Source organism: Jatropha curcas, chromosome 10 (assembly GCF_041381405.1).
Source record: "Jatropha curcas cultivar XTBG-Jc1 chromosome 10, XTBG_Jcur_1.0, whole genome shotgun sequence".
Lineage (NCBI taxonomy): Eukaryota > Viridiplantae > Streptophyta > Magnoliopsida > Malpighiales > Euphorbiaceae > Jatropha > Jatropha curcas.
In genome coordinates, this window is record NC_143160.1 from 3,704,718 (window position 1) to 3,731,942 (window position 27,225).

General features: G+C 34.4%; 4 protein-coding genes across 7 annotated transcripts; 2 read left to right on the forward strand and 2 right to left on the reverse strand.

Moving 5' to 3' along the window:
- Positions 1-364: 364 nt before the first annotated feature.
- Positions 365-1,919, forward strand: LOC105648893 (transcription factor bHLH14). Its single transcript, XM_012235393.4, has one exon. The coding sequence runs from the start codon at positions 376-378 to the stop codon at positions 1,783-1,785; it is 1,410 nt and encodes a 469-aa protein (XP_012090783.1). The 5' UTR covers positions 365-375; the 3' UTR covers positions 1,786-1,919.
- Positions 1,920-7,809: 5,890 nt separating this feature from the next.
- On the forward strand, positions 7,810-14,363 carry LOC105648731 (chaperone protein ClpC, chloroplastic). Of its 3 annotated transcripts, XM_012235214.4 has the most exons (11): positions 7,839-8,037; positions 8,315-8,363; positions 8,952-9,537; positions 10,042-10,157; positions 10,273-10,395; positions 10,476-10,661; positions 11,235-11,450; positions 11,818-12,035; positions 12,290-12,365; positions 12,446-12,535; positions 12,808-14,363. In XM_012235214.4, exons 3-11 carry the CDS (start codon positions 8,970-8,972, stop codon positions 13,987-13,989), a joined length of 2,775 nt encoding a protein of 924 aa, XP_012090604.1. In that variant the 5' UTR covers positions 7,839-8,037; positions 8,315-8,363; positions 8,952-8,969; the 3' UTR covers positions 13,990-14,363. The 3 variants fall into 3 exon arrangements, with proteins under 3 accessions (XP_012090603.1, XP_012090604.1, XP_012090602.1); XM_012235213.4 differs by lacking the exon at positions 8,315-8,363 and having other exon boundaries at positions 7,810-7,964; XM_012235212.4 differs by lacking the exon at positions 8,315-8,363.
- A 185-nt stretch (positions 14,364-14,548) lies between these two features.
- On the reverse strand, positions 14,549-21,577 carry LOC105648730 (dual specificity protein phosphatase family protein). Of its 2 annotated transcripts, XM_012235211.4 has the most exons (11): positions 21,079-21,575; positions 20,810-20,887; positions 20,578-20,720; positions 19,763-19,967; positions 19,139-19,315; positions 18,857-19,017; positions 17,360-18,428; positions 16,221-16,367; positions 15,836-16,063; positions 15,185-15,342; positions 14,549-15,103 (listed from the first exon to the last, which is right to left on the reverse strand). In XM_012235211.4, exons 1-11 carry the CDS (start codon positions 21,136-21,138, stop codon positions 14,728-14,730), a joined length of 2,802 nt encoding a protein of 933 aa, XP_012090601.1. In that variant the 5' UTR covers positions 21,139-21,575; the 3' UTR covers positions 14,549-14,727. The 2 variants fall into 2 exon arrangements, with proteins under 2 accessions (XP_012090601.1, XP_020540718.1); XM_020685059.3 differs by lacking the exons at positions 15,836-16,063; positions 16,221-16,367 and having other exon boundaries at positions 21,079-21,577.
- A 584-nt stretch (positions 21,578-22,161) lies between these two features.
- Positions 22,162-25,495, reverse strand: LOC105648732 (serine carboxypeptidase-like 45). Its single transcript, XM_012235215.4, has 10 exons — positions 25,082-25,495; positions 24,883-24,984; positions 24,672-24,767; positions 23,936-24,028; positions 23,766-23,845; positions 23,386-23,667; positions 23,061-23,185; positions 22,821-22,913; positions 22,625-22,742; positions 22,162-22,517 (listed from the first exon to the last, which is right to left on the reverse strand). The coding sequence occupies exons 1-10, from the start codon at positions 25,329-25,331 to the stop codon at positions 22,368-22,370; spliced, it is 1,389 nt and encodes a 462-aa protein (XP_012090605.1). The 5' UTR covers positions 25,332-25,495; the 3' UTR covers positions 22,162-22,367.
- Positions 25,496-27,225: the final 1,730 nt, after the last annotated feature.

The window sequence follows — 27,225 nt, forward strand, 5'->3', positions numbered from 1 at the left end:
AAATTTCTAAATAAATTTCACAAATTAACACAATTCAAAGCAGAAAGCTATCCATGCTGTTAGCTTTCTAAAATTATTATGCAAAAGGTAATTTAGAATTTTTGTTTTCCAATGAATGGAAGATCACCGTCCTCGGTTTATTTATGTAATTGAGAAAACAAGTAACAAACTCACTTACTAACTCTTGGACTTGGACCGGCGTATTTGATTTTAAACGCCAGAAAACTACCCTTCCCATGTGATAATTAATGGTGAACGGAAGATTAAGACAAAAAAAGTTTTCAAATGTGTCTTCCCCAGCTTTCCTTATATATTGACCATCCGAAGACACTCTCTCTACCCAAACAAATAAAACAACATATAATATATCAACTGATGGAGGATTTAATGTCCCCTTCTTCTTCTTCTTCATTGAAATCATTTCGTAAAGATTCTTCTTCTCCTCTCCATCATCGCCTTCAGTTCATCCTCCAAAGCCGGCCTGAATGTTGGCTCTATGCCGTCTTCTGGCAAGCAACCAAGGATGCTACTGGTTCCCTTGTTTTATCATGGGCTGATGGTAGTTTCCATGGCGCTAAAGAATTTGCTGCCAAAGCTAGCAACCACAATAAATTTGGCTTCAATCCAGAAAAGAGGAAGACGACAATGATTAATAGCAATAAAGAGTTTCCAACTCTTTTCAGTGATGAAATGGACATGGATGGGTTGGCAGATGTTGATGTTATTGACTATGAGTGGTTCTATACGGTATCTGTAACAAGATCCTACGCTGTTGATAGGGATGGAATCCTCAGTAGGGCATTTGGCTCTGGGAATTTTATTTGGTTGACTGGTGATAATGAGTTACAGTTATATGATTACTGTGATAGGGTCAAAGAAGCTCGTATGCACGGAATACAAACGTTGGTTTGTATTTCAACCTGTAATGGAGTTGTTGAATTTGGATCTTCAACCTTGATTAATGAAGATTGGAGTCTGGTGCAACATTGCAAATCACTTTTTGGAGTAGAAAATTCTCATCAACTTCAAATCCCTAAGAATGGTAATAATGCTTCTCCTTCTTCTTCCTGTTTTCTTGACATTGGCATTTTTTCAGATTCTCATCAAAAGGAGACTTGTCAAGAAAAGAAAAATGAAGGAGAAACATCAATAAAGAGAAAGAAAGATGGAGTTAGTAATAGTCAACAAGGTGGTCGAACATCTTCTGATTCTGGAAGTACGTATCCATGCAAGAAAAGATCAAGAAAGCAATCTGCAGGTAAAGAAACGCATCTAAACCATGTAGAAGCGGAGAGACAACGCAGGGAAAGGCTTAATCATAGATTCTATTCGCTTCGATCTGTAGTTCCTACTGTGTCGAAAATGGATAAAGCATCTTTACTAGCAGATGCGGTGACTTATATAAAAGAACTCAAGGCCAAAGTTGATGAACTAGAAACTAAACAACAAGCAATAATAATGTCCAAGAATAATAATAATCATAATAAACTTAACAATGGCAATGACATCTTCAGATCTTTTTCAAGTCACAGAGCCAAAGTTATAGAAGTTGATGTAAAAATTTTAGGATCATCAGAAGCTATGATCCGAGTCCTTTCCCCTAATGTTAATCATCCAGCTGCGAGGTTAATGGATGCTCTAAGAGAAGCGGAGTGTCAAGTTCATCATGGAAGTGTGTCAAGCATTAAGGACATGTTGCTTCAAGATGTTATGGTTAGGGTTCCTGATGGGTTAAAAGATGAAGAGACCGTTAGAACTGCTGTTCTTCAGAAAATGCAGACTTAAGCATATATATAACATATATATTCTTTTCTCCAGTTCAAGTATCTGCTGAGGAGTTCTTCTCATGTTCACAAAATGTTGAGTGTAATTTGTTCTGTTACTAGTACAATGGGCCCTAGTTATCTTTGTATTGTGTTCTTCATAAGAATAAAGTTGTATGATTAAAGTGCAAGTTCTCGTCTTGTTTTTTATTTATGTTGTGGTTCATTTCTACTGGTAATCATTTTATATGTATGACTTTTTTTTCTTTTGTTCATGTAATGATTTTCCGATCTTCAGTGTGTATATATATATGCTGCAAGTTAACACAGTTAATTGCCAATCAAGCGTGATTTTATTGTTTTCTTTCTAGTTTGAAGAGCAAGAGTTCACCAGTTTTAATGTCTCTGTCCATTGTGTTATTTTATCTTATTGAACCTTTTCATAAATTAAAAATAAAAAAAGAAGCTAATTAATCCTTGGAATCAAATATGAATTTTTCACTTACGAGTATATATTTGTTCCCATGCATCGTTAGCAGGAATCACGCTGTCAATGAGTTAAGAATATTTTGTTCGAATACTAAATATTTGTTCCTTCACTTATTCATCTTCCAAGAAGCATGAGTTGTTAAATTACCATTGGCATTTACATGAAACGAGTCATTCAGTCATAGCTATTTGATCTTGTATATAGAGAGGCATCATGCATTAAATTAGATTAGGCAAGTTTTATTTAACAATCAATGATATTATCATGTTCTTAACTTTTCTAACTGATATTTTTATTACAAGAAATTGTTTGGAAGGCCTTGCGACTTGCAAGTTGCATGCATGGGTCTCACACCGTCCTACGGACTGACAGGGCTAAGCTAATCTGCAAGAGATACCCACAAACAGTTCTTGAATTTCATGGTTAGATGGAATATATAATGATTAGTGTGAGTAAAATCCAGATTGGACTGAACTAATTCGATTTAATTTGATTTAATTTTTTAATAAAATTGATTTTAAGTGGTATAAAATTTCAATTATTTTAATTTATATTTAAATTTAGTTTTTCATATTTATTCCGTTCGGTTGATTTTATATTTTTAGAATTTATTTTTTGATTCGAATTGTTGTTGGATAATTTGTTGGACCAAAACCGAATATTTAACCTCCTAAGTGTGATAATGATCATAAGATAAGACATCTTTCCTGGTACGGTAAAAAGGTGAAAGGATTCAAATTTCAACCCCCGCAAATAATTAACTACTACTGTGGGATCCACTCACATTCACACAATTATTATTAGTTCAGACTTCAGACACTAGAAGAATATAGAAACACCAGTTTTATCACATTCCATGAAACGTGGGAGTTTCATATTGTTCTGTGTATATGTGGCAAATCAAGTTGTCAAAGAAGATGTAGTTTTAATTATAAAAATTAATGCAATAGCATGAATTAATTTATTGTTATTATCTTTTTTTTTTATTAAGTTTCAAACAATAATTTTTCTTATTAAATAATTTTAAATTTCAGAAATTGTATCATCTTTAATCGGATATATAAGTAGAGTAAATATGATGTACAAGAATTGATTCATAATTTTAATTAATCAAAAATAAAAATTAAGAATATTCTCTCTATAATAAAAGAGCATATTTTAAGAAATTATTATTATTATTTTTTCAGGTTGCACACATATTTGTACATTTGGATCGGATATAAATATTGAAGTAATAAAGTTTTTCAAATTTCAAATTAAGGGTGGAAATGAGAATGATATTTTAAGGTTACACTAGAATTCCGATCCGTTTAATGATAATATAAATAGTTATAGATGAATTTAAGATATAAAAATAGTGAAATTACTATCTGCAATTTATATAGATAAAATACGAGTATAAGACATTAGTTACCTGTAACCCATTATCTACTATAATAAACAATTTTACTATGGATATTACTGCCGATTTAAAGAGTATTTTAAATAGATTCAAATACAAATACTTAAATGACTATTTAAAATGAATACGAACATAAAAATTTAAAATTCGTAATTTAAAATGGATACCGATGAACTTCAATCCCTAAACCAGACACTTTGCCATTGGAATGTGATTAGCAGCGGCTATTCAATATTCGGCTTACTTTCCTGTCAGACTTTTTACACTTAATGCCTTTTGTTTTTACACTCACTAATAATTTTATAAAAAAAAAAAAAGGAAAGATTATATTAATAGCCGTAGAAAGCATTATAGTAATTTTGTAAAGAAACAGAATTTCAATTAATAAATTGAGCAAATGACCAAATTCGTTTATTGCGTGATAATGATAAAAGTCTATAGTCATGTCATCGATTCGACCCCATGCATTTATTATCTTAAACTACTACTGAAAACAATCCTATTAACTGCTTCTTAATATAAAAACAAAAGTTGTTTTATAGTGCCATAATTTAGTATTAGAAAGTCAAATTTTGATGCACCCAGAAGCGAAATTGCAATTAACATTATTATATTATTCACTCTTTAATTAGTAATTATATCACTTTGTACTTACCATCATTTGTTTGGATATCACGTGTAATCCATTGTGGAATCGCTAAATTATGGATGTGAATATGAATCAACTGCCCATGAGATTAATAATTAAAAAATGATATTAAAATTTGATTGCTGAATAATTAAAAATGATATACCGTAATTTTATAAATTTTTCTATTTAATAAACAGGTTATTAATTCAGCTTAAATAAATAAATTTATTTTGTTATTGTACTATCAAATAAAATAAAGATTCAATAAGCTGATACTAACACAACACGTAGGAATTAATTAGCACGGGAAAGTAAAAATGAAATAAAAAGATCAGCATAGTTGTGAATATAGTTCGCACAACATATTTCCAAATTTCTTCATTTCATACCCCTTTGATACATCCTTATCCTATATGCCAAACCTACGCATCGACATAAAGAAGATAGCAGCTTGACATTTCAAGGAACAGCAATTATGTGGTTCACATTAATATATATATATATATATATGAAACTATTAATTGGTTGTCCTTTTGCTAATAAATTCCTTTTGCTACATAGTGGAAATTTGACAGTTCGATAACATGATCTGAATGATTGAAACTGCTGAGCTTACGAAGAAGGTGGAAATTAACTTTTTTTTTTTTTTGGGTCCAAAATATGACTTTTAATGGCAAAGCTATGATCATCAAAAGGGAACAGTAATCAGTGCTATATTCCTTTTTTTTTTTTTTTTTTGGGAGACTTAATTGTATGAACTGAACGTTAGTACTTCGACTCAAAATTTTTGTAGTTTTTAAAAAATGATTTTTAACATTTGTGTCAAATAAATAGTTTTAAGAGTTATTTTTTGTTTGGTGTTGAATTATATTGCTTTTTTTTTTCCAATCAAATTAAAACCATAATTTTTTTTTTTTGGGAATTAGATTAAAACCTTAATTTATCATTACTCAAATTTCTTTATATCAACAATTTTTTCGTACCTTCAATTTACTTTGAATGCTAAGGTACAAGCTCCGCACGGGTGGAAAACTGTCGTCGGACGACGGACAAAATTTCCATTGTTAACATCGAAAACTAAACGACGTTAAAACGTGCGGACCAACTCGGTCTATTTGAACGACGAACAAATTGTGCCTAAGAAGCGAGCTGTCGTTTACACAGCTGCGAATAGCTTCCGCATCACGCGAAGCGGGCTGCATGAGCGTTGATGTAATTGGCCGTCCTTGGGCTTTGTTAGTCTCCTCTCCTTTTGAATTGGACTTAGCTCGATCAATTCATTAGCCCAACTTATGGGCTTAAGAATAAATATATTATATCTATTTTACTTTTTAAATATATTTAATAGCAATATTAGTTGATAAAAAAATTCACCATGTCCAAAACAATTCTAAATTTAAAATTGTGATATTTTATTTATTTTATTTTTAATTTTAAATAGTGTTTATGAACAGGATGCGTTGCTTCTTATTGTACTTACTGGTTATTTGATTTATAATGTTTTTTTATTTATAAAGAATAATGCTCATTTTCATTTTTAATTCCCAGTAAAAATCAATTGAATGAAATAATTAATAAAATATAAATAAAATTATAAAACAATTCGTAGTTAGATAAAATATCTACTATAGTTTGATGATATAGGATATATAATTTTTATTTAAGGTATGGCAAAATTTATATAATAGGATTATATTTCAGAATATAACAAAACTTCGACAATATGGCTTTAATTTAATATTTTAATTCTATATTAGGATTATAATTTCCTAAATATGACATTGCAATTTTTAGAATAGAATTATAATTCCTAAATAAGACATGGCTAGACTTATATATAATATGGCATTAATTTAAGATTTAGCTTCTATAATAAAATTATAATTCCTAATTAAAATATGATAAAACTTCCATAATAAGGTATTAATTTAAAATTTTAATCAGATAAAACTTCTCAAGGTTGTATTAAATTAATTAATATTAAAAGTGTTTTATTTTATTTTAATATTTTTTAATTTTATTTATTAGTCGATAAAATTTAGATTTAAATGTAAAACTAATATAGTCAGTGGAATTAAATTACATTTATTTTTTTTATAAAAAATTAAAAATTTTAAAAATATTATTGTCGATCTATAAATTTATACTTATAGATAGATAGAAAATATTTATAGTTATAGTTATAGATAAATGGAATATAGATATTTATTTGAAAATATTGTTATCTTTTATCCTACCGATCACTTCAAGTTCCAACGAATGAGTTGGGACCTGTCGTTCGATGGCCGAAATAAATGGAACATTGTTAATTAACATGTAAAACAACGTATCGTTGAAATATGTACGAGTACAATAAATGAAACGAGAGTTGATTCATTTGAACAACAAAACAAAATTCCACCCAAGAACAAGAAGCGGGCCGTATGAGCGTCAAACCAACTTATGATATATTATACTAATATCGCAAGCATAAGCATAAAAACAGAATAATATTATTGGTGTAATTATGCTATAATGGTCACTTCATTTGAGTGAATGAAAGTTCATAAATTTGCTGGTAAGAGCACTCCAACTCTCGAACCCTGCATTTTATATATAAAAACATTCAAAAAATAAAGGGTAGTGGTCACAAAGATAAAGAAAGATTGGGCTTCAGGTTGACACCACGGTCAAATTTTGGCAGCCGACTCTATTCTCCTATAAGATATTTCAAGTAGCTTACCCATTTCATTCACTAAAACGTAAGGCCCTACTTGTTACAAGTTGCCATTTTAAGCATCCACATAATATCTAATATATCTCTTCATTTCTTTTAAATATTTCAATTTATAATTTCTAAATATCAAAAATATTTATTTATTCATAACTTTATGCATCAGAGTAATTAATCAAATTTATTAACAATTTATTTAATAATCAATTTACAATAAATTGGACTTATTTTTAACACAAATAGAATAAGTTATTTTGATTGATTCATTTTTGTTAATTTCTCATCTTATATTCTTGGATAAAAATTAAATGATTAAATCAAAAGCCATTGCAATTAACTTTATTTATAAAGTAATTGAGAAATTTACTAATTTAGAGTGAAGTTGTAATCCTTTAAAGGATTTTATCTGAATAACTTTTTTTTTGGAAACATGTGCGTGAAAAAAAAAATGAAAATCATTTATTTTATTTTATTTTATAAAATTATAGTAGTGTGTAGAATAGCAATGAGATTCAAGTCTCGTATACGGCTAATTCACAGCGACGTAGCACGTGAAGGGCAAATTAGGTACATGAAAAAATCTAGGGACAGGACGGACAATGTGGTTATTTTGACCTACAGATAAGGCTGGCGCGCTCGCTCGTCAATAAATAATTCTACTGACCACGTGTAGTATTCTTCGAATCGGACGGTGAATAGCCGCCAGTGAGATTGATTATCAAAACGACTTTGTGGTTTTAGCTCGTTAGGTGAACGCGAAGGTCCATGAAAGTTGATGGAATTTACGGTACAGATACAGAGAAGAACAAAAATGGATATAAATAAAAAAATAAAAATCTAGAGAGAGAAGGAAGAAAGGTAACAAAAACCACATCATCTATATATCTATCCTTGGTTATCGGCCGACCATAAAAGAGGGTCTCTCTCTTCTCCAAAAGAAAAAGAAAAAAGAAAGACCCTTTTAGGTCTGTTTCTCCGTTTGGATTTTTTATATTTTCATTTCTATTGTTCTTCATCTCTCTCTCTTTGAAGTTTTAGGTAAGGTTTTGATTCTTTTTTTCCTTTTTGGTTGTATTTCAGCTTCGGAAGTTAGGGTTTTGACCTGCTTTCGATTGATACATGCTTTGATTCGATCATTCAATTTAGGGTTTTATTTTTGGTTAATTGCCAATGATTTTAATTCTCCAATACTATCTATATTACAGGTGAACAATCTCTGTGTGTGTAGGTCTTAAGTGTGTGGTTATTGTATATTCATTGCAGGGATTTTTGGATTATTGCGATAGGTCTTATTTAGTTTTTGCTTTTTGAATAGGCGCTAGTTATAGTGGCTATTTTGCTGAAACACAGGAGCGCTCGGTTTGGTAATGTTATTGAGCTTAATTTAGTCTTTTTTTTTTTTTTCCCTGTAAATTTCTAGTTTGAAAGGATATTTATTTAGGTCGTAATGACATCTGAATTGTTCATATGAAGTGAAATGAAAGCATGTGCGCCTCTTATTAAGAAGCTTCAGTCTATGGAGATATTTTGTTTGAATTAATGTCATACCTTTCCAGGTTTTTTTTTTTGTTCCCAATAGCTTGCGGGATATCTTTGCAATTAATTTTCTTGGTCCATTGATCAAAAAGTTGTATTTTTAACGACTTTGCCTTCAATAATGTTGCATGTATTGCACCTGTACATATCATTTGCTTTCCAGCCTTTGAAAATTGTGCTTTCTGGACTTGTCATAAATTTATTTGAGAACAATGAAAGAGTACCTGTTCTTCATGTCATTGTTGAAGAGGAGTTTGTGTATGTATGTTTCAATGATGTCATTTTGCTATGATTATGTTTGGTTGTCAGCCTAATTGTCGGTTTGGAATGTCAATGTCATAGTTCTTATGCATTTTATTTTATTTTTCTTCATTTCTTCACCTGTATTTTTCTAAGACATTATTCGTGAAATGCAGAATCTTTTTGTGGCATCCATGGCGAGGCTTCTAGTTCATTCAACTAATATTCCTGCCTTATCTCATGGGGTAAAACATGGCCTATCTCAAGAATCTGAAACATCAAGGAGGACTGCCACCAAAATGATGTGTAGTACACGACCGCCAGCATTGACATTAAGAGGATTCTCAGGCCTTCGAAACTCAAATTGTTTAGATACATTGCTAAGATCTGGACAAGATTTCCATTCCAGGGTTGCAATCTCAATGTCCCGTAGGCAACAGAAAGCTAAACGATTTCTACCTAGGGCTATGTTTGAGCGCTTCACAGAAAAAGCAATAAAAGTAATTATGCTTGCTCAAGAGGAAGCAAGACGGCTTGGTCACAACTTTGTTGGCACAGAGCAAATCCTCTTGGGTCTTATTGGTGAAGGAACTGGCATTGCTGCTAAGGTGCTCAAATCTATGGGAATCAATCTTAAGGATGCACGTGTAGAAGTAGAGAAGATCATAGGGAGAGGTAGTGGATTTGTTGCTGTGGAGATTCCATTTACTCCTCGTGCAAAGCGTGTATTGGAACTCTCGCTGGAGGAAGCCCGCCAACTTGGTAGGGTTCTTTTTCTGTCCTCCCTCCTTAATCTTGCCACAAATTTAGCTTTCTACCATAAAGTGGGTTGGCAATGTTTTTTTGGGTCTTCGATTCTAGTCGTTGCCTTTTAACTGAGAACCTTTATCTTTGTTGTTGGAATTCAAATATTTAAGGGTTAATATAGGAGCCCGATTTAAACTATATTTTCCATTCCGATTCATGCAGTTACCAGAGTATTTAATCTTAGTGAGTTTTTCAAAATGCTTATTATTACTGGAGTCGTTAGGTTACAATAACTGACCTTTTGTGTGTTTGTGATGCTGTTGGATTCAATAAATTTTGTTGTGCTGTTATGAGCATTCTATCCTTTTTTATTTTTTATTGTTAACAATTCATGCATGCTTTTATAACTTTCTGGGAATAGGCAGGCATAAATTGCCATATGAATGCTTACCTTCCAACTTTTTCTTAGAAAAATATTGTTATCTTAACTTGAAAATCCAACTTCCATGAATCTTTCAGGTCACAACTATATTGGATCTGAGCACTTGCTTCTCGGGTTGCTTCGTGAAGGTGAAGGTGTAGCAGCACGTGTTCTTGAAAATTTAGGTGCTGACCCCAGTAACATCCGCACACAGGTAAACAATGCATATTTTTTACTTGGATTAACCTAATTGTATTTATTGTTGAATCCTTGGTTGTGTGCATGATATTTAAAACTAACTGAAGTATGTCTTTTGTTGTTGTGATTAGGTCATTCGCATGGTGGGTGAAAGCACTGAGAATATTCCTGCTCCTGTTGGACCAGGAGGTGGCAGCAATAAGATGCCTACTCTTGAAGAGTATGGAACTAATTTGACTAAGTTAGCAGAGGAGGTAAGTGAATGCTAATCTGTCTTTTTTTATGCATTAACTATTCTTCAGATTGTTTTAGGGGATATTCTTTCTTCTTTCAGGGTAAGCTGGACCCTGTTGTTGGAAGACAGCCACAAATAGAGCGTGTCATCCAAATCTTGGGTCGAAGAACTAAAAATAATCCATGCCTTATTGGAGAGCCTGGGGTTGGGAAAACAGCAATTGCAGAAGGACTTGCTCAGCGTATAGCAAGTGGTGATGTCCCTGAAACAATTGAGCGAAAGAAGGTGGGTAATTGTCAATCTATTGACATGGTTCAGTGTTCAGGTGCAGATTACTTTTGTGCTCCTTTGAGTTTTTGGTACTATTAATTAGTTGCTTATAACTAAAAAAGGTTGTAGCATGGGCCTTGCTGATGCTATTAGCTGAAACAAAGTATATATATATATATATATATATATATATATTGAAGAATGCTATATAGGACAGTAGTTATTTTCATGTGCTTTTATTTAACATTTTTTTTGGTTATATAAGAATGGCCTTCTTTTGTTACCTAACAATTGCTTTCAATTTTCTCTGTGCGACATGTATTTGGATTGCACTCTGCAACTTGTAAATGATTGCTTGTTGTGTGATCCATACATGGTGGTGAAATAAATGCTCAACACCGGGTATCCTGTTTGTTTTGGACAGAGGATTCAGTGACCTGTGACATTAATTTTTTTCCTGGTCACATGTGCATACATGCACTTATAATTCTATGCGTTATTCATAATTGAGAGATTGGCATTAACATCTTATTGTGGTAAAAAACTTATCATATGTGTGGCCTGTTTTTTTTTTGCTTTATAATGTAGGTTATTACCCTGGATATGGGTCTTTTGGTTGCTGGAACCAAGTATCGTGGAGAGTTTGAAGAGAGGTTGAAGAAGCTAATGGAAGAAATCAAACAAAGTGATGAAATTATTCTTTTCATCGATGAGGTGCATACGTTAATTGGAGCTGGAGCAGCAGAAGGTGCAATTGATGCTGCCAATATATTAAAACCAGCTCTTGCTAGAGGTGAATTGCAGGTAACTTTGGCATCATTCTTTTGAAGGGAAAAGAAATAGTACTTCCAACTAGTTTTGACATGAGACGAAGTTTGAATTGAATTAGTCTGTCCTTTGCAACCTTCCTATTATTTTTTGTTCTTAACTTCTAACCGTTGCAGCACATTCTTCCTTTAGACTAATAAGTAATTGTTTAACTTTATTATCATACATCTCATTGTTGTATCCAATTTTATGGGGGTGGTTACGGTTTCTTTTGTTTCCCTCCCTTGTTTGATTATATAAGAGAAGTAATCACAGCTCCCAAGTCTCTGTGGCTTTGTTGGTATATTGCTGTTTATGCTTGAACCTGTGTCTGCAGGTTTCTTATTTTTCTTAACTTATGCAGTGTATTGGAGCTACCACACTGGATGAATACAGAAAGCACATTGAGAAGGATCCCGCTTTAGAAAGACGATTCCAGCCAGTCAAAGTACCTGAGCCATCTGTAGATGAAACTATTCAAATTCTGAAAGGATTGCGTGAACGATATGAGATACACCACAAGCTGCGATATACAGATGAAGCCCTAGTAGCTGCTGCACAGTTGTCATATCAGTATATCAGGTTTGCAATTTATGAAATAGCTCGTTCCTTTTTTTTTGTCCTTTTTTTTTCCGCTCTCTGAGTACTTGCACGTTTTATGTACGGCCATGCACAGCATGTTGTGTGACAAGGTAGCAATTATTTTCTCAGTAGATCTTAGAACTATTCCTGTGAATGATATGACTGCCTTGCAATGTATTATACTTCACTTGTAAGCTCAATCTGGCAGAAAGTTTCTTATTATCTCGTGTTTGCTCTTTTTTTCCCCATTTCAGTGACCGTTTTCTGCCAGATAAGGCAATTGACTTGATTGATGAAGCTGGTTCTCGGGTTCGCCTTCGCCACGCACAGGCATGAGCTTTTACCCAGCTATTCTATGATCACCCGTTTTAACTTTATGCAAGTTGTTTATGTCTAAGTCTGTTCTATAGGTCCCTGAGGAGGCTAGGGAGCTTGAGAAAGAGGTCAGGCAGATAACAAAGGAGAAGGATGAAGCTGTTCGCAGCCAAGACTTTGAGAAGGTAAAATTTTTTTTTCTGCTCGATTTTTGTTCCCTAGGACTATGCACTTTATTATTATTATTTTTTTAATGAGGGTTAATGATTTCACAATGACAGTAGGATTCCACATAGTTAATGTGAAAATTTCCAAAATCTTTTTCTTCTCCCTCCTTTCTCTCATCTTTTTCTCTCTCTCCAAAATCTTCCGAGTATTTTTTTTTTCCCCTTGCTTCTTTATAGCTGGTACCTAGCATTTCATTTAACTAAATTAGAGTACATAAAATTCTGGACAGGCTGGAGAATTACGGGACCGTGAAATGGACCTAAGGGCACAAATTGCAGCTATTGTGGAGAAAGGCAAGGAGATGAGCAAGGCTGAGACTGAGGCAGGGGATGTTGGTCCTACTGTCACTGAATCAGACATTCAGCACATTGTCTCTTCTTGGACAGGAATTCCTGTAGAGAAAGTATCAACTGATGAATCTGACCGCCTGCTTAAGATGGAAGAGACCTTGCACAAGAGAGTCATTGGTCAGGATGAAGCTGTGAAAGCCATCAGTCGCGCTATTCGCCGGGCCCGAGTTGGACTCAAGAATCCCAACCGTCCAATTGCTAGCTTCATATTTTCTGGTCCAACTGGTGTAGGAAAGTCAGAATTGGCAAAAGCGCTAGCTGCCTACTACTTTGGCTCTGAAGAAGCCATGATCCGTCTTGATATGAGTGAGTTCATGGAGAGACACACAGTCTCCAAGCTCATTGGTTCACCTCCTGGTTATGTTGGTTACACCGAGGGTGGGCAGTTGACAGAAGCTGTTCGGCGTCGACCTTACACTGTGGTGCTCTTTGATGAGATTGAGAAGGCTCATCCTGATGTCTTCAACATGATGCTTCAAATTCTTGAAGATGGAAGATTGACTGACAGCAAGGGTAGAACCGTGGACTTCAAGAATACTCTTCTGATAATGACTTCAAATGTTGGAAGCAGTGTTATTGAGAAGGGAGGGCGCAGGATAGGATTTGACCTTGATTATGATGAGAAGGACAGTAGTTATAATAGGATTAAGAGCCTAGTGACTGAGGAATTGAAGCAGTATTTCAGGCCAGAATTCTTAAATAGGTTGGATGAGATGATTGTCTTCAGGCAGCTCACTAAGCTGGAGGTTAAAGATATTGCTGATATAATGTTGAAGGAGGTGTTTGACAGGCTGAAGGGCAAAGACATAGAGCTCCAAGTGACCGAGAGATTTAGAGAGAGGGTGGTTGAGGAAGGATATAATCCAAGCTACGGAGCAAGGCCACTGAGAAGAGCCATAATGAGACTACTGGAGGACAGCATGGCCGAGAAAATGCTTGCAGGAGATATCAAAGAAGGTGACTCAGTTATTGTAGATGTTGATTCTGATGGAAATGTTATTGTCCTCAATGGTAGCAGTGGGTCTCCCGAGTCATTGCCAGATGCATTGTCCATTGTGTAGGCTAAAGCTCCGTCCGAATCAGCAACCTTTGCCTGCACGTTGCTGCGTTGCTTGTACTGCATGGTCGTAACTTAAATTGGCAATGTAGTTGTAGTCTGTCTTGTTAAAATGACTACTTGGTAGAATTGGGGCCAATGTTTTATTGCTGGCTGGATTTGAAGGCTGTACTCATATCACCAATGGATATTTGAATTAGGTGGCAGATAGTGGGATCGTGGTATTTTTGATTAGCTTTTTATAATAAACGGATAGTCATTGATGAGCTTATATTTAAGTTTTTTTTTTTTTTTCCCCCATACTCCTTTGTTGTTGTTACTGTTATGTAAAGTTTCAACCTGCAATACAGTCTTTCCTCTGTCGCTAAGTTTTTCCCATTTCTTTCGAGTGCTATCGATGGGTGTTGAAATTAATGCTGTAGCATTTGCAATGTAAGAGGAGTCTCGTTGCATCATACAATTTTAGATTTTGGAGCTTGCCGTCAAAGGATTGGCAGTTCCAGACTTTATTTGTGCACTGTATAATGATATTTGTGATAAGGATTGGTGATACACAACGCTCGTAACAAATCATAATATATTTTCCTTCCACTATACAACCAATAATGTGTTTTACAATCTTCCTACCGGTCCCATGCCCCAGCATCATTTGCAATAAATTTCAAAATTTTCATGCGAACGATGGATTAAAAAATGTAGGCGGCCTCAGGAGAAGAATATCTGAAAATTAGTTGTGCTGAATTTATACGAGTTCCAAGTCATCCATAACAGAAGAGGACTGTTGGGGGCTGACACTGCCACTTCCGCTTCCACTTGTCATTTTTAGTGCATCCAGTGCTTTTTGTATTTCCATAGTCATAGCACTGTCAACGCTCCCCGACGATAGCTTCCTATGCGATTTTTGCAAATGAAGCTTGAGAGAGCTGCTGCTTAGACCAGCATTCTTTCCACAGATTGGACAGACTTTGATTGTTGGCTTCCGTTGTTGCCACTCCATCGACACCTTTCCATGCAATTTTCGGTCAAGATCCAATAGAATTCTCGCAAACCCATCATTGGGCTGAGCCCGTCGATGAACTCGTCTCAGGGCATTCCATGCTTGTAATAGCGTGAAGTTCCTGCATCAACCAGAAACACAACATGCATTGGATCAGCCACATTGGGCACTCTATCTATCCCGTCAAGTAAAATGCACTTACTTTCTGAGCATTAAGTAAGCAAGAACTAATGTGGCACTTCTACTCTTCCCTTCAAAGCAATGAACTAGAACCCTCCCTCCCGTTGATTCAACATGATCAATAAAATCAGAAGCTTCTTCAAAGATGCTGCTAATATTTGAATCTTCATTGTCATATACCTGTTCAAGTCGAATACTTTTATCATTAACAAATTCCAGACATATGCTAGAACGTGATGGTTTAGGAGTTCAGAATTTAAATAATCACAAGCATTGTCGCCAAATGGGCAGTGTTATGAAATTTTTCCCAGAAGGACAACATAGCAGAAGAAACATCAAAACACCAGGCTTTCCATCAAGTAAAAATCAACTTCTCATAGGGAAAAAGGTCATAGGATTTATAGGTATCATTATCTTTACAAAATTCATCAAGAGTGAGGCCATAAATACAACTATTAATAGCTCTTCTTGTTATTACCATTAAATTTGTTTATATCACAAATTTGCTTATTGATTTTTTTTTTTTTTGGCTGTGATGCAAAATAAAATTTTCCTAATTTTTTGGGATATTGGAAATGAGTGATACAGAGTTAGTTAAATGCCTAAAACAAAAAAGCATACTCCCCTAAAAGGATGGACCTGGTGAAAATCGAGAAGGAAAAATATCACTTACTGAATAATTTCGGTACTCAAATAGATCAGGGTACTGAGTATCTGATTGTCCAATTTCATTGGCACATAAACACAATATATGAGTAATTCCTAGATGTTGCAAAGTATAAATGGATCGAGCAGCTAAGGCCCCACCAATGAACAAGCTATTTGTGATTGAAGATGGTTTCTCTGTGTTTGCAGCATCAGAAATCAATGATATTCTCTCAAGGATGTGTTCTAGTCTGACCTGTAAGTTAATTGAAAATGACAAGGTATTTAAAACCCAGGAAGGGAAACAAGAAGATAAAATGTGATTTGTGAGATAGGCGAACTATATTGCACAGAGGTTTAAAACAGGTCCTGCATCTGCATGGTCATGCACACATTTGCAGAGTGGGACATACCTTCAATTCATAAGCATCAACAACACAGTTACTATCACTGCCCTCGAAAAATCCGGTATTGAAATTGTTTTCTTGACACAGTTTGATAGCATCGTTTCTCAGCATCTCATTCCATTGTTCCAGTTCTTTATTTGATTCAGTATCAACCTGAGAGTGATGATGACAGTTCAGACAGATAAGGGCAAGTGATAAAATGTTTTAATTAAGGCAAATCTTATGCTGTTTCGCGTAGCACAATCAAATTATTTGTTCTCCTTTAAAATTTTTATTTGTTTGCTTAGGGCTGTTTGTATCATTTCCATTTCAAGTTAGAAGTTACACACCGTTTTGTTCAAACAAAATGATATTCTGGTTCAGTAACATATGACAATTCTGAAGTAAAAGCTTGTTATTCATTACCCGTATCATCAAATGTGAGTGCAGCCATTGGCAGGGTAGTGTACCAATTCTGTCCATCAAAGATATATTATATCATCTTTAATAGTTTAAACGCTCTTGATCAGTTTATAATTACACGACACGAGTCTACCACCTCCTCTCTCCCCTCAACCACACCCCATTTTGTCTGTCCCGAACAGAGTGTCTTGGCTCCCTTTTGTTTTCCTTCTTCTACCACTTCCAAAGTCTCAAGTCAAAGGTATTGATATCCATCTCTTCTCTTGTGAACCTTGGTAACAGTTTTAATAGAGATATGCTGTGGCATCATTACATCTCAAATCAAGCAAAAATGGAAAAAGTGACGCTCAGTTTTTGACCAACAGAATATTAAAAGGCTGTTTGATCTGGTGGTTGGCGGCCAGAATTGACATTTGACTTCCAAAGCGAAAAGTTTCAACTTCAAGCCTTCTGAGTTTCTGGGCCAAATGCCAGATAATGGCCCTAACAACTACCAAACTGAAAATTCACTATATCTAATGCCATTTATAGGTTAGAACTTTTGATGCATTTTGCTTGTCTCATTCTAGAAAATCAAACTTTTCAAAAAGCAATTGTGTGTTCACATGCAGCGCAGATTCCACTGGTTAGCTTAGCAAGGTGGATAAGAATACACATAATCCCATTTGCCTAACTCAATAAATTTAGAATCTTGAATATGTGTGAAATAAAGACAATTCAATAGTGATAATTAGCATACCAACCTTGGCAAATTTATGGATGTCACGAAGCTTTGTTGTCAAACGGAGGCTATGAAGGGGCTCCCCACTCGCCTTAAACTTTCCATGCCAACCTTCTTTGGCCATGGGAGAACGAGAGTCTGAATTTTCTTTATTCCCTGAAGATGATCTTGGCGCTGTTCTCTGCAATTCTGAATCACTAAAATCTGAATTATTATCATTAAGGAACCTGTCCTTACTTGGCGTTGGTGAAGAAGGACAATGAACACCCCCATGCAAAGGTGACTCAGGAACCACTATATCTTCCTTGTCAAAGTCCCCAGTTCTATTTGTAATGTTTAAAAATGCTCGTAATAGGGCATCCAATTTTTGGTGAAGTGTTAGAAGGAATATATGGAAACTTTGAAGATCCCTAAGAGCTGCACGAAATCCACTACGAAATTCTTGAACAACTGCAGTAATTTCTGTTGGTCGTATATCAGTTATGTTGGGGTCTTCTAAAGGAGATCCTAATTTCCCTCCAGTTATATCATATAACAAATTAGAAGCGTAATCGGAACAGTTAAGAAGTAACTCGACCAATTTTGGGTAATTTGCCTGGTCATTTGCACGTTTTCCAGCAGGAGGCCTCCGAGGAACACCAGAGTCAATGGCTACAATGCGGCTCCTGTAGAGTTCAGAAAATATTGACTCGTTTGATGCTTGACTTCTCAGGCTCTTGGAACAAGATTTTGGGGATTCCGTGACATCAGAAAGATCAGAACCCTGTGATACCAGTCCTGACTCATGAGAGGACAATCTACTATCCACAGAAGTTGCCCTCCTTTCTTTCTGAAGAGCTCTAACAACTCTTGGTCGGTATCGGTTAATTGCAGAATCAAAAGCATCCTCCAATTCATTTACATTTGCAGAGGCCATTTGATCAGCCAATAATAAATTTGCTGCATTTCCACGCCATCTGAGTTGTCGGCAAGGCAATCTATCTTCATTTCTGATGACAAGGTCCAACATCAAGACCCTACCAAGAGCTGTTGCAGTTTCACGAGACTCAAATGCAGTTGAACTTTCCAACAAAGGAGATCCATGAATATAACTGCAAAACAGGAGTTTTTGGCCATTAGAGCAAGTAAATTGACCAAAATTAGACAACAGAGTTAGGGAAAGTCATCTCCATGGAAGAACATTTGGAAACGAGGAAAGACAGCAGAACACAGGAATGAGAAAATGAGAAAACAGAAGATAATAAGAATAATCGTGGGAACATAGATAGAGAAAAAGGATATTTATACATGGATTCTTGTAACTGTTTTGATTCTCATAATTATTTTCAATATTATCAATGAAAATTTGTGACTTCCTTTTTGTACTCATTCTCTAACTCTGTAACAGTCAACAAGAAGACAGATAAACATCATCAAATTAATGGCTAATTTATGGTGGGGCCAAAATTTTTAATTCCACAGTCTGGTTCCTAACATTTTACTATAGAAAGCTATATTCAGAAATCAGATTGGACTTCACCTCATTAGAAGAAGGCATCGGCTAAGTTCAAGAGCTTCCAGAAGTTCCGAACACGTGACTTCACCAACTTCATCTCCTTCTGAAGCTGCTGTGTCTCTTGCTTTTTCAGCAGCCTCCTTAATCTGGAGCCACTCAGCACTGCAATTATGAATGACTCTAGCCTGCAATGCATCATCAGGATAAGCACTATCTTCAAGGAAACAGAGAATGCAGGCAGGATGTCTAAGAAAGGTTTAGGTAATGGTAATAAATCACCAAAATACCAGGGAAAAACAATATAACCTGTGGAGTTCTAACTCCTAACCACTTCGCAAATTCATAGCCAAGACGTTCTGACTGTGTGGCCATCCTTGAAGATGAAAATTTTATGACTGCTGCTGCTTCCTTAGGAAGAGCATCATTGATTCCAGGCTGGTTGAATAAAGCAAAAAAGACAACTCCCCCAGAATTTACAGTTACCTACATGCATAATACATAAGAAAATTTGAGGCAGCTGATGGAAAGAGATTGTCCATATACAGGCGAAACACATCACTCTTCACAGTGATCCCCAAGTTGTGCTACTTGCACCTTTACAGAAGTCTTCACAAAAATATTGCATAAAATACAAAACACACTAGTTTGCTAACTACTTTCTTACATGAATACTGAAGTGCTTTCTTATCAATAACCCGATGATCCATCTCATGCTATTCAATTGACAAAGTGGAGTTAAGAAATCCAAATAAGAAGCGAGGTAAACCTCTGTGTGTGTGTGTGTGTGAACCATAGGGTGAACTTTGAGGAGGGAATGAAGAAGCTCAGCAACAGCCATGCTTAAATTAGATCACACACCTTTTGGTTTTTCAAATAAAGTATGAGGCTGAAGACACTCAATAAATGCTATAATTAAATTAGATCACACACCTCAAGTGCTTTATTCATTTCATCTTCAGATTGTTCGGTGCTACTGCTATGCTCAGTGTGGTGGAGTGAAGAGAGCATGTCCCAAGAAAAAGAGCTCGACTCAATGTCCAATATTGCTGCTTTACCAAGCCTTTCCCATAAACTGATCTCTGAAGCTTGTTCAGGAGGGGGATCACTCTTTGGATCAATAAGCAATTCTCTAGCACTGAAACATAAAACAACCAAATTTCAACTCCTTAATTGCACGACCAAAATGCTTCTTGAAATATCCTTTGTTTACTTATTTGACCGCAACAGGCAGGTGAGGACCGAGTAACTCATTTGGAATCACTTGACCAATTGTTGGTTATGCATTCATATAAGTTGCAAAAGCATTCAACATGCAAGTTCTACAAGAATCCACAGATAAACCAAATCAAGAACTTTTAACTTCACTCAAATTACAAATACAACTTAAGATTTGTAAAACTCCCGCCATTTACTTTTATTAATTTGTATAAAAAATCTAGTCCACTAGTCAAAGGCTAAATCTTTGATTGAATTCCAATAATAGAAAAATTTCAGTTCTGAATGGGCATGTATCCCAATTCCAGAGCTTACAATTCCAATCTAAATTTAGTTCCAGAAACTCAAAGGCTAGTTCAAATCGCAGCCTATAATCCCATCACTTCTTTTTTTTTTTTTTTTTTTTGTGAGAAAATAATACCATTACCTAATTATCTAAAATTAAAATGAAAATAACGGTCGATGATCATTAATTAGTTTTATGGTAAAAATGGCAATGTAAAGATAAGAGAGATAGAGGAATGCAAGACCCAGAGGTCATAGTGTCAAGCCCGTGAGGGCGGCGAGGAAACCCAGAGGCGTGATGTTTCACACTTCTCTTACGAACCAATTCCAGCCATTGCGCAAACCGATATGCTGGACCCGATGTTATATCTCCCAACATATACAATACCTGCAAAAATCCATAATTTTTCCATCTATGATTGATGCTACTTCCAATTTCATTCATTCTCTACAAACTAAACATCAAATATTAATTACCCGGGAAGTGACAGTGAGAGGTAAAGGAGTGTCAGCCTCGTCGGATCCCAAGTCCAGTTCTCCCTCTTCTTCTTTGTCCTGCAATGCCCACATACATAAACCGCAGAATCGAAAATCAAATTTCCCAAAAATCCTCGGATCTTCAAATTTATATTTGACAATGTGATAGATAGGGAAAAAGTGTATGAAGGTGTGATTTTCATATGTATATTGTATCAATACATATATGTGTAATAATGATTAATGCATTAAGAAAAAAGGGTTATTACCTGGGCCTGTAGGGTGGTGTTGATAATTGATGCAGAGCTTTCCTTTTGCTCTTTTGCCATGTTTTTTTATTTTCTTTCTTGGTTTATTTGGATTTTATTTTTGCTTTTGAAAAATATGAGGAAACTATTGTGTCTGGTACTGCAACCAGTTAGAGAGAGTCAAATTAGAGAAACAAAATTGGGCAGGCAGTTGCTTTATTTTGGTGGCGGTTTTTTTTCCATTGACAAAAGGAAAAGGAAAAAGAAAATAATACAGAAAAAGTAGAGTTCCCGCTTTTTCAGGTGGGGTTGGCGGTTGATTATTGGACGACAGGAAGGAAGAAAGAAAGAAAGAAACAGAGGACGTACAGGCAAGAAAGGAAGTAATATGAAAAAGCAAAAGAAGTGGCAAGAGAAAGAGAAGGGCTACGTTGGTTTTGTGCAATCATGGCCATCACACTTGAGTATGGTCCATTGGTAACTTGCAGGTCATGCCCATCAATGGGGGCAAGGTTACCTGAAAAAAGAAAAAAGGAAGCTCTTTTATTTCATTTTATTTATTTATTTTGGTGGGGACTGGAGTGCCTATGGTCGGTGATGGATCAAAATAACGTTATTATATTTGAAGTTCGAAAAAAAAAAAAAAAAACATGAACATGAGATCCCTTGCTTAGAGGAAAGTAATAAAGTTTGGAACTTTTAAGTCAAATTTTGAACTTACAGTACAATTAAGTATGATAAAGTTGTCCCCTTTGCAATTTATTAACAATAAGAAGTGAGATTGAATTAGCAATAATGGCTTACTTTAGTAATGAAAATTGCAATTCGAAGTTGAGTTATTCCAAATGGAAATGTATGGACCTGTTTCAATCAGTTTTTCTCACTCTTAAATATATAGTAATTTCTTGAATCTTGGATTTTAAGTACAGTTCTTGAAATTACCTCGTTGAAATTTATTTAACTATTGAAAAAACAACTTAAAAAAAAAGATTATATTAATTTTAGATATTTAATTTTTCTGTAAACCCTAAATCCAATCATTTTGAGAATACACGGTTTGATGATTTTGATAATGAAAGAAGAAGAAGAAGAAGAAGAAGTGAATTTGACACTGCTCAAAAGATTTTTGCACTTCAAAGATCTTACATTAACCAAACCTCATACAAGATTCTTGAACCTTGATTGATGATTCCCTTTACTTTTCTTTGCAAAGACAAAAATGCTTTACTGACTATAACACCACAGTTATTAATGTATGTACACAAAAATATCTCCGAGTATATAACTTTAAACCTCACAAGCAAAGCACATTAGAAAATTTCAGGTAGTTGTTTGCCTTGCAAAAATGACTTGAACAACACAAGTGATCTTTCAGGCTGCGAGTATGGAACTTCATGAGAAGCACCTCTTATAGTGGCAAATGAAAGCAAATTACTGTAAACCTGAGTCCATCCACCAACCTTAATAAAAAGAAAAGAGTACAATTAATTTCTAATATTATTACTAAATATGCTTAACTTAATTAGATACATCTTAATGGTAAATATTAATTTTATATATTTTTTACCTGTTGTCCTGCAAACCAAGCTCTATAAGATGCAGTTGTATTCAGTCCTAACTCCTTTGCCAGTCCATGAACAAGGGTGCGGCTTCCAGTCAAGGGAATAACAGAATCTTGATCTCCACTGTAAGATTTTTGTTGTTATAAAACACAACAATGATATAAATGATCTTATTAAGAACTTATTTAAGTTCAAGTTTACCTGTAAACTAATACTTGAATTCCAGCCTTGATTAGTGATCCAACAATAGAGATTGTTGGTATTTCCAAATTGAGCAGCTCATAATCAAGAATGCTGTGATAATCCAAAAAAAAAAAAAAAAAAATGGTAACATTCAAGAAATTTTACCTTGAAGAGCTATATGCTGATATAAAAAATTCTTTCTTGGTCTTGTTTTTGTGTTTGCTATATATATATATCAAAAGGACAAGAACAACTTACTCGCTACAAACTTCCCATTTACTAACTCCAACAAGTCTAGCATGGAAAGCCTTCTGCACGTCTTTTCGGTTTAGATAATTCGTCGTCTCGTCGTCCACACATACATCTATCCTCTCAGATACTTGCTGCAAATGAAGATTTGTAAGCAACCATATTTATATATAGTCTCTTTAGCATTGATATTGAAACAGCTTTTTTCTTTAACACTATTTTAGATGTTAAACGTTTAGATGCTTTTCTAAGCAGTAATTCAAGTAGTAAATGCCAAAAAGAACCATAGACTTGAAAGGAATGTGGAAGTAAGAAAATTGCAGAAAGAACTTACTTGTGGTCTTAGAACTTTTGATTGTGACAGTACTGAAGAAATACAAACATCAAGAGTAACATCATATTTGTCTACGAATCTGCTAGTTTCTTTGTTAACAAGGCTCATAACTCGCGAACAAATGCTTGAAACTGAGTCTCTATAGTATTCACTAACATATCTTGAATAGTTACAAGCAGAAGTGAACATTTTGTATGTTGAATCTGATATCAAACCATGTGACCATAAGTACTCAGCTCTTGAATTCAAGTCCGTAGCAAATTCTAGAACAGGATTTCCAAGCTGCAACAGATAGACTAGTAAATTATCATTAATCCTACTTAAATGGATTAAATAGTTAAATGAAGAAAGGTTTTTTATATACATATTTTTTTACTTACTGCAATGCCTTTCAAGTGGAATAATTTTTCCTTCTTGTTAATTTCAATCATAAGATTTGCAAGTTGAGGAATATAGTGACCTGGAGTTAGGAAAATAAATGAAGCAGCAATGATTAAATTGACTTGTCTTACAGTTTGGTACAAAAAAAAAATTGGAAATTGAATTTTACCTGCATAACTCTCCCCTGTTATAAACAAGTCTCTACGCCTGTACTGAGGAAATTTGTTGAACCAGCGTTGCAAGAAAATAAGGTTGTCCCTGGCTTAAGAAAACAAAACGAAATATCGTTTCAGAAGGCATGTACTAATATACATATATTATAAAAGCCTTATGAAAGAAAGCTTTTTTCTTTTTTATATATAAAAAATCTTTAATAGAATGTGAAGTAGCAAATGAAGTTCATAATGAGACTTCAGCTTAAAGCTTACATATGCAAGTAAATAATAGCTTTCAGTAACCTCAAATTCAGAAAACAGCAAAAAGAGAACTTTTTTCTTAATTTCTTTTTTCGTTTTGGGCCAAAGAGTAACAGTGGGGAGACAAAACACTGTTTTATCTGTAATTTCATAAAGCAAATGCAGGTTAATTCTACTTTCTCAATAAACCATAAATTTCCCAAGAGAAAACTTTCGCCTTTTTGGTCAAAGAATCAAAAAAACAAAAACAAAAAGCAACAATTTTTCTGCAAATGGTTTAATACAGCGTTTATTTTGTTTTTTTGTCTGTTTCACTTAACAAAAGGAATGAAGGTGCTGAATTTAATAGGTTGAGCCCATTAGCTCGTTTTGAAGGGTAATCTATCTCGGCGCTAACACAGTGGTCTCTGACCAGGACCAGGAACCAGGCATCGCAGCCCTTCTTCCATGTCAACTTACTTTACAAATAAAGAGTATTTATTATTATACCTGTTGCTTCATCATCCACCGCCACATATGAGGAGCTATCAGTTGCATAAGAAAATCCTACCCCAACTGGTGTCTCCAAATATAACATATTTGCTTCTGCAACATTTATTATTCATGAACGTTAAAATGTTTATTTCTATTCAGTTTACACATACATATGAAGAGAAAAAACTTGAAATTTGAATTTTATGATTTACAGTAATAATTATACCTCTGTTCCAGCTATATTCATTTCTCACCAAAACCTTTCCATTTGGTCTAAAAGGTCCATTTTCAGAGAATGCTCCTACTCCAAGAGAAGAACAGCCAGGCCCTGCAATTAAATACCATTTTTAAATTAATTAAATCACACATTGTGAATTCAAAGAATGTAACTTTGTTTTCTGGTTTGATTCAATTTTGAAGCAAACCTCCATTCAACCAGAGAACCAAAGGCTTCGAAACTGGATCTAATTCTGCTTCAACAAAATAATAAAAGAAAGCTCTATGCTTCTTTTCGTCAACAGTAACATAACCTGAAAATTGTTGAAAACCCACTTGGGGTTGGCCAGGAAGCCTACTAATCTTATCAAGATGAGATAAAGACGATAAAGAAGATTCCACTTCCATAGATATCCACAACAGAACAACTGCCAAGGTTTTCCATGTTTGAGAATTCATAATTTTGCAGAAATGAAAAAAAGCAAGAAAAGAAATGTCTGAACAAAGAAGTTGGGAAGATAGGGCTGTTTAAAAATGTTGCTCAGTGGAGGACACAGAGGTAAGGCTAGAAGCACTAAATAAATAGCTACAGATTTGTATTTTATTATCATTACAGTTCCTGCTTTTTGTATGCAGGCCTAAAAATGGCGTTGAAAGAGATGTGTAAGAGACTCAATGACTAATAGGCTTCGGGTCTCTGTCTGTGCTTATTGTAGGGTAAAATGCTGAGTCAGCAAATATGGTTGCCATTTTGAAAAGGAAAAGAGAGAATGGAATCTGAGTTTGCTTTACAAGAGACTTAAAATTTATTTTATTTTCGGAAATTACAGTTCTCTTTGCTAAGTTTGTTTTCTTTTGTTTTTGCAATAGTGCTAAACCAACAAGACAAGGAGGAATCCGCAAATATTTTAGGCAACTATTTTCTTCTTTTAGATTGTGTTTTTCAGAAAGTGGCTTTATAAGCTTACTTTCTATTTCTCAGAAAATGAGAGAAAAAGGGCTGTGTTTATTATTAGTTTTCTCAATGGAAAATAAATAAAAAATTGAAAAGAAATCTTCTTGAAAGAATGTGGTTATGTATATCCTTGATGGGTATTGGCAAGATTCAACAGTTCTTACACTCCCTTTTTGTTTTTCCAAACAAATCAGTTGATTGGTTTTTGACCTTTCCTTTTTATCTCCAAGTACAATCCCAAATCTTGTTTTATAATTTTGAGGGGGAAAAATAAAATCTTAAAGATTCATTGACAGAACAAATCTTTTTCACATTGCTTAGGCATCTTTAATTATAGCAATCACCAAATCTGAAATTAACTATTCTTTCTATTTTATTTATTTTGATTTATTTATGCTAAGATTATCTACAATTAAAAAAAAAAAAAGAAAAGAATGATCAGTAATGAGATTTCTTGTGATGTACACAAGTCACAGTAAATGATGCTTCTTTCAAAAGTTCTAGTCCTCAGTCTCTACTTACTCTCTTTTTGCTTAAGTTTTCTTTTTGTACTTATACGACATTGAATTTGTTCCCTCAAACACTTTTTAGTAAAATGGGTATTCTGAACATAATATAATGAAGGTTTCTTTCTCCATCCTTCATCTACTCCAAAATTTTCTCTCACAGAAAGAAAGATTCACAAACACGCCACATGTTCCCCATCATAGTTGCACAAACACCCATAATAGCTTCTAATGGGTCCTCTTCCTCTCATAGCTTGACAAAATCAGATTAGAGAATTTCTTTATTGGTGTAGAAATAATGAGTTTTTATAAAATATGGCAAAGAGACGAGATAAGGTTGTGGTGGTTCGGTTTCCCTACCCTAGTTTAATAAGCATGAAAATTTAGGGTTTAACCTAACATGGATATTATAATGTGCGAAAAGAAAAAATTGAGGATTTATATTATATTATATATGTGATGTTACTCATTTCTTGGACCACCCTAACAGAAAGGATGAAGGGAGATGGGGTTTATGCTTGTCTGTTCACAATAAGAAGGGAAGGAAAAGCTAAAGAAGCCAACAAACAAACAGCAAGAGGACAAAATTTATCCCTTTGTTTGGCAGGTTATGTGGCTATCCAACTTGCAAGAAATGGATTAATTGTTATTAGTACGAGGCTTGTTGTCTTGTTATTTGCATAATTACTTATCATAGTAGCGTCATTTGTTTATGGGAATTATGTTCCATCGTTTCACACTAATATTGCTATACAAATTGACGATGTCTTTTTGAACTTTTATTGTATGGGAAGAAGATATCCCAATTTCAGTGCTAAGAAATGCAAATTCTCTTAGAAAGTGATAATTATTCCGAAAAGAAAAAAAATAGAGTATTTTGACTAATCTGGGC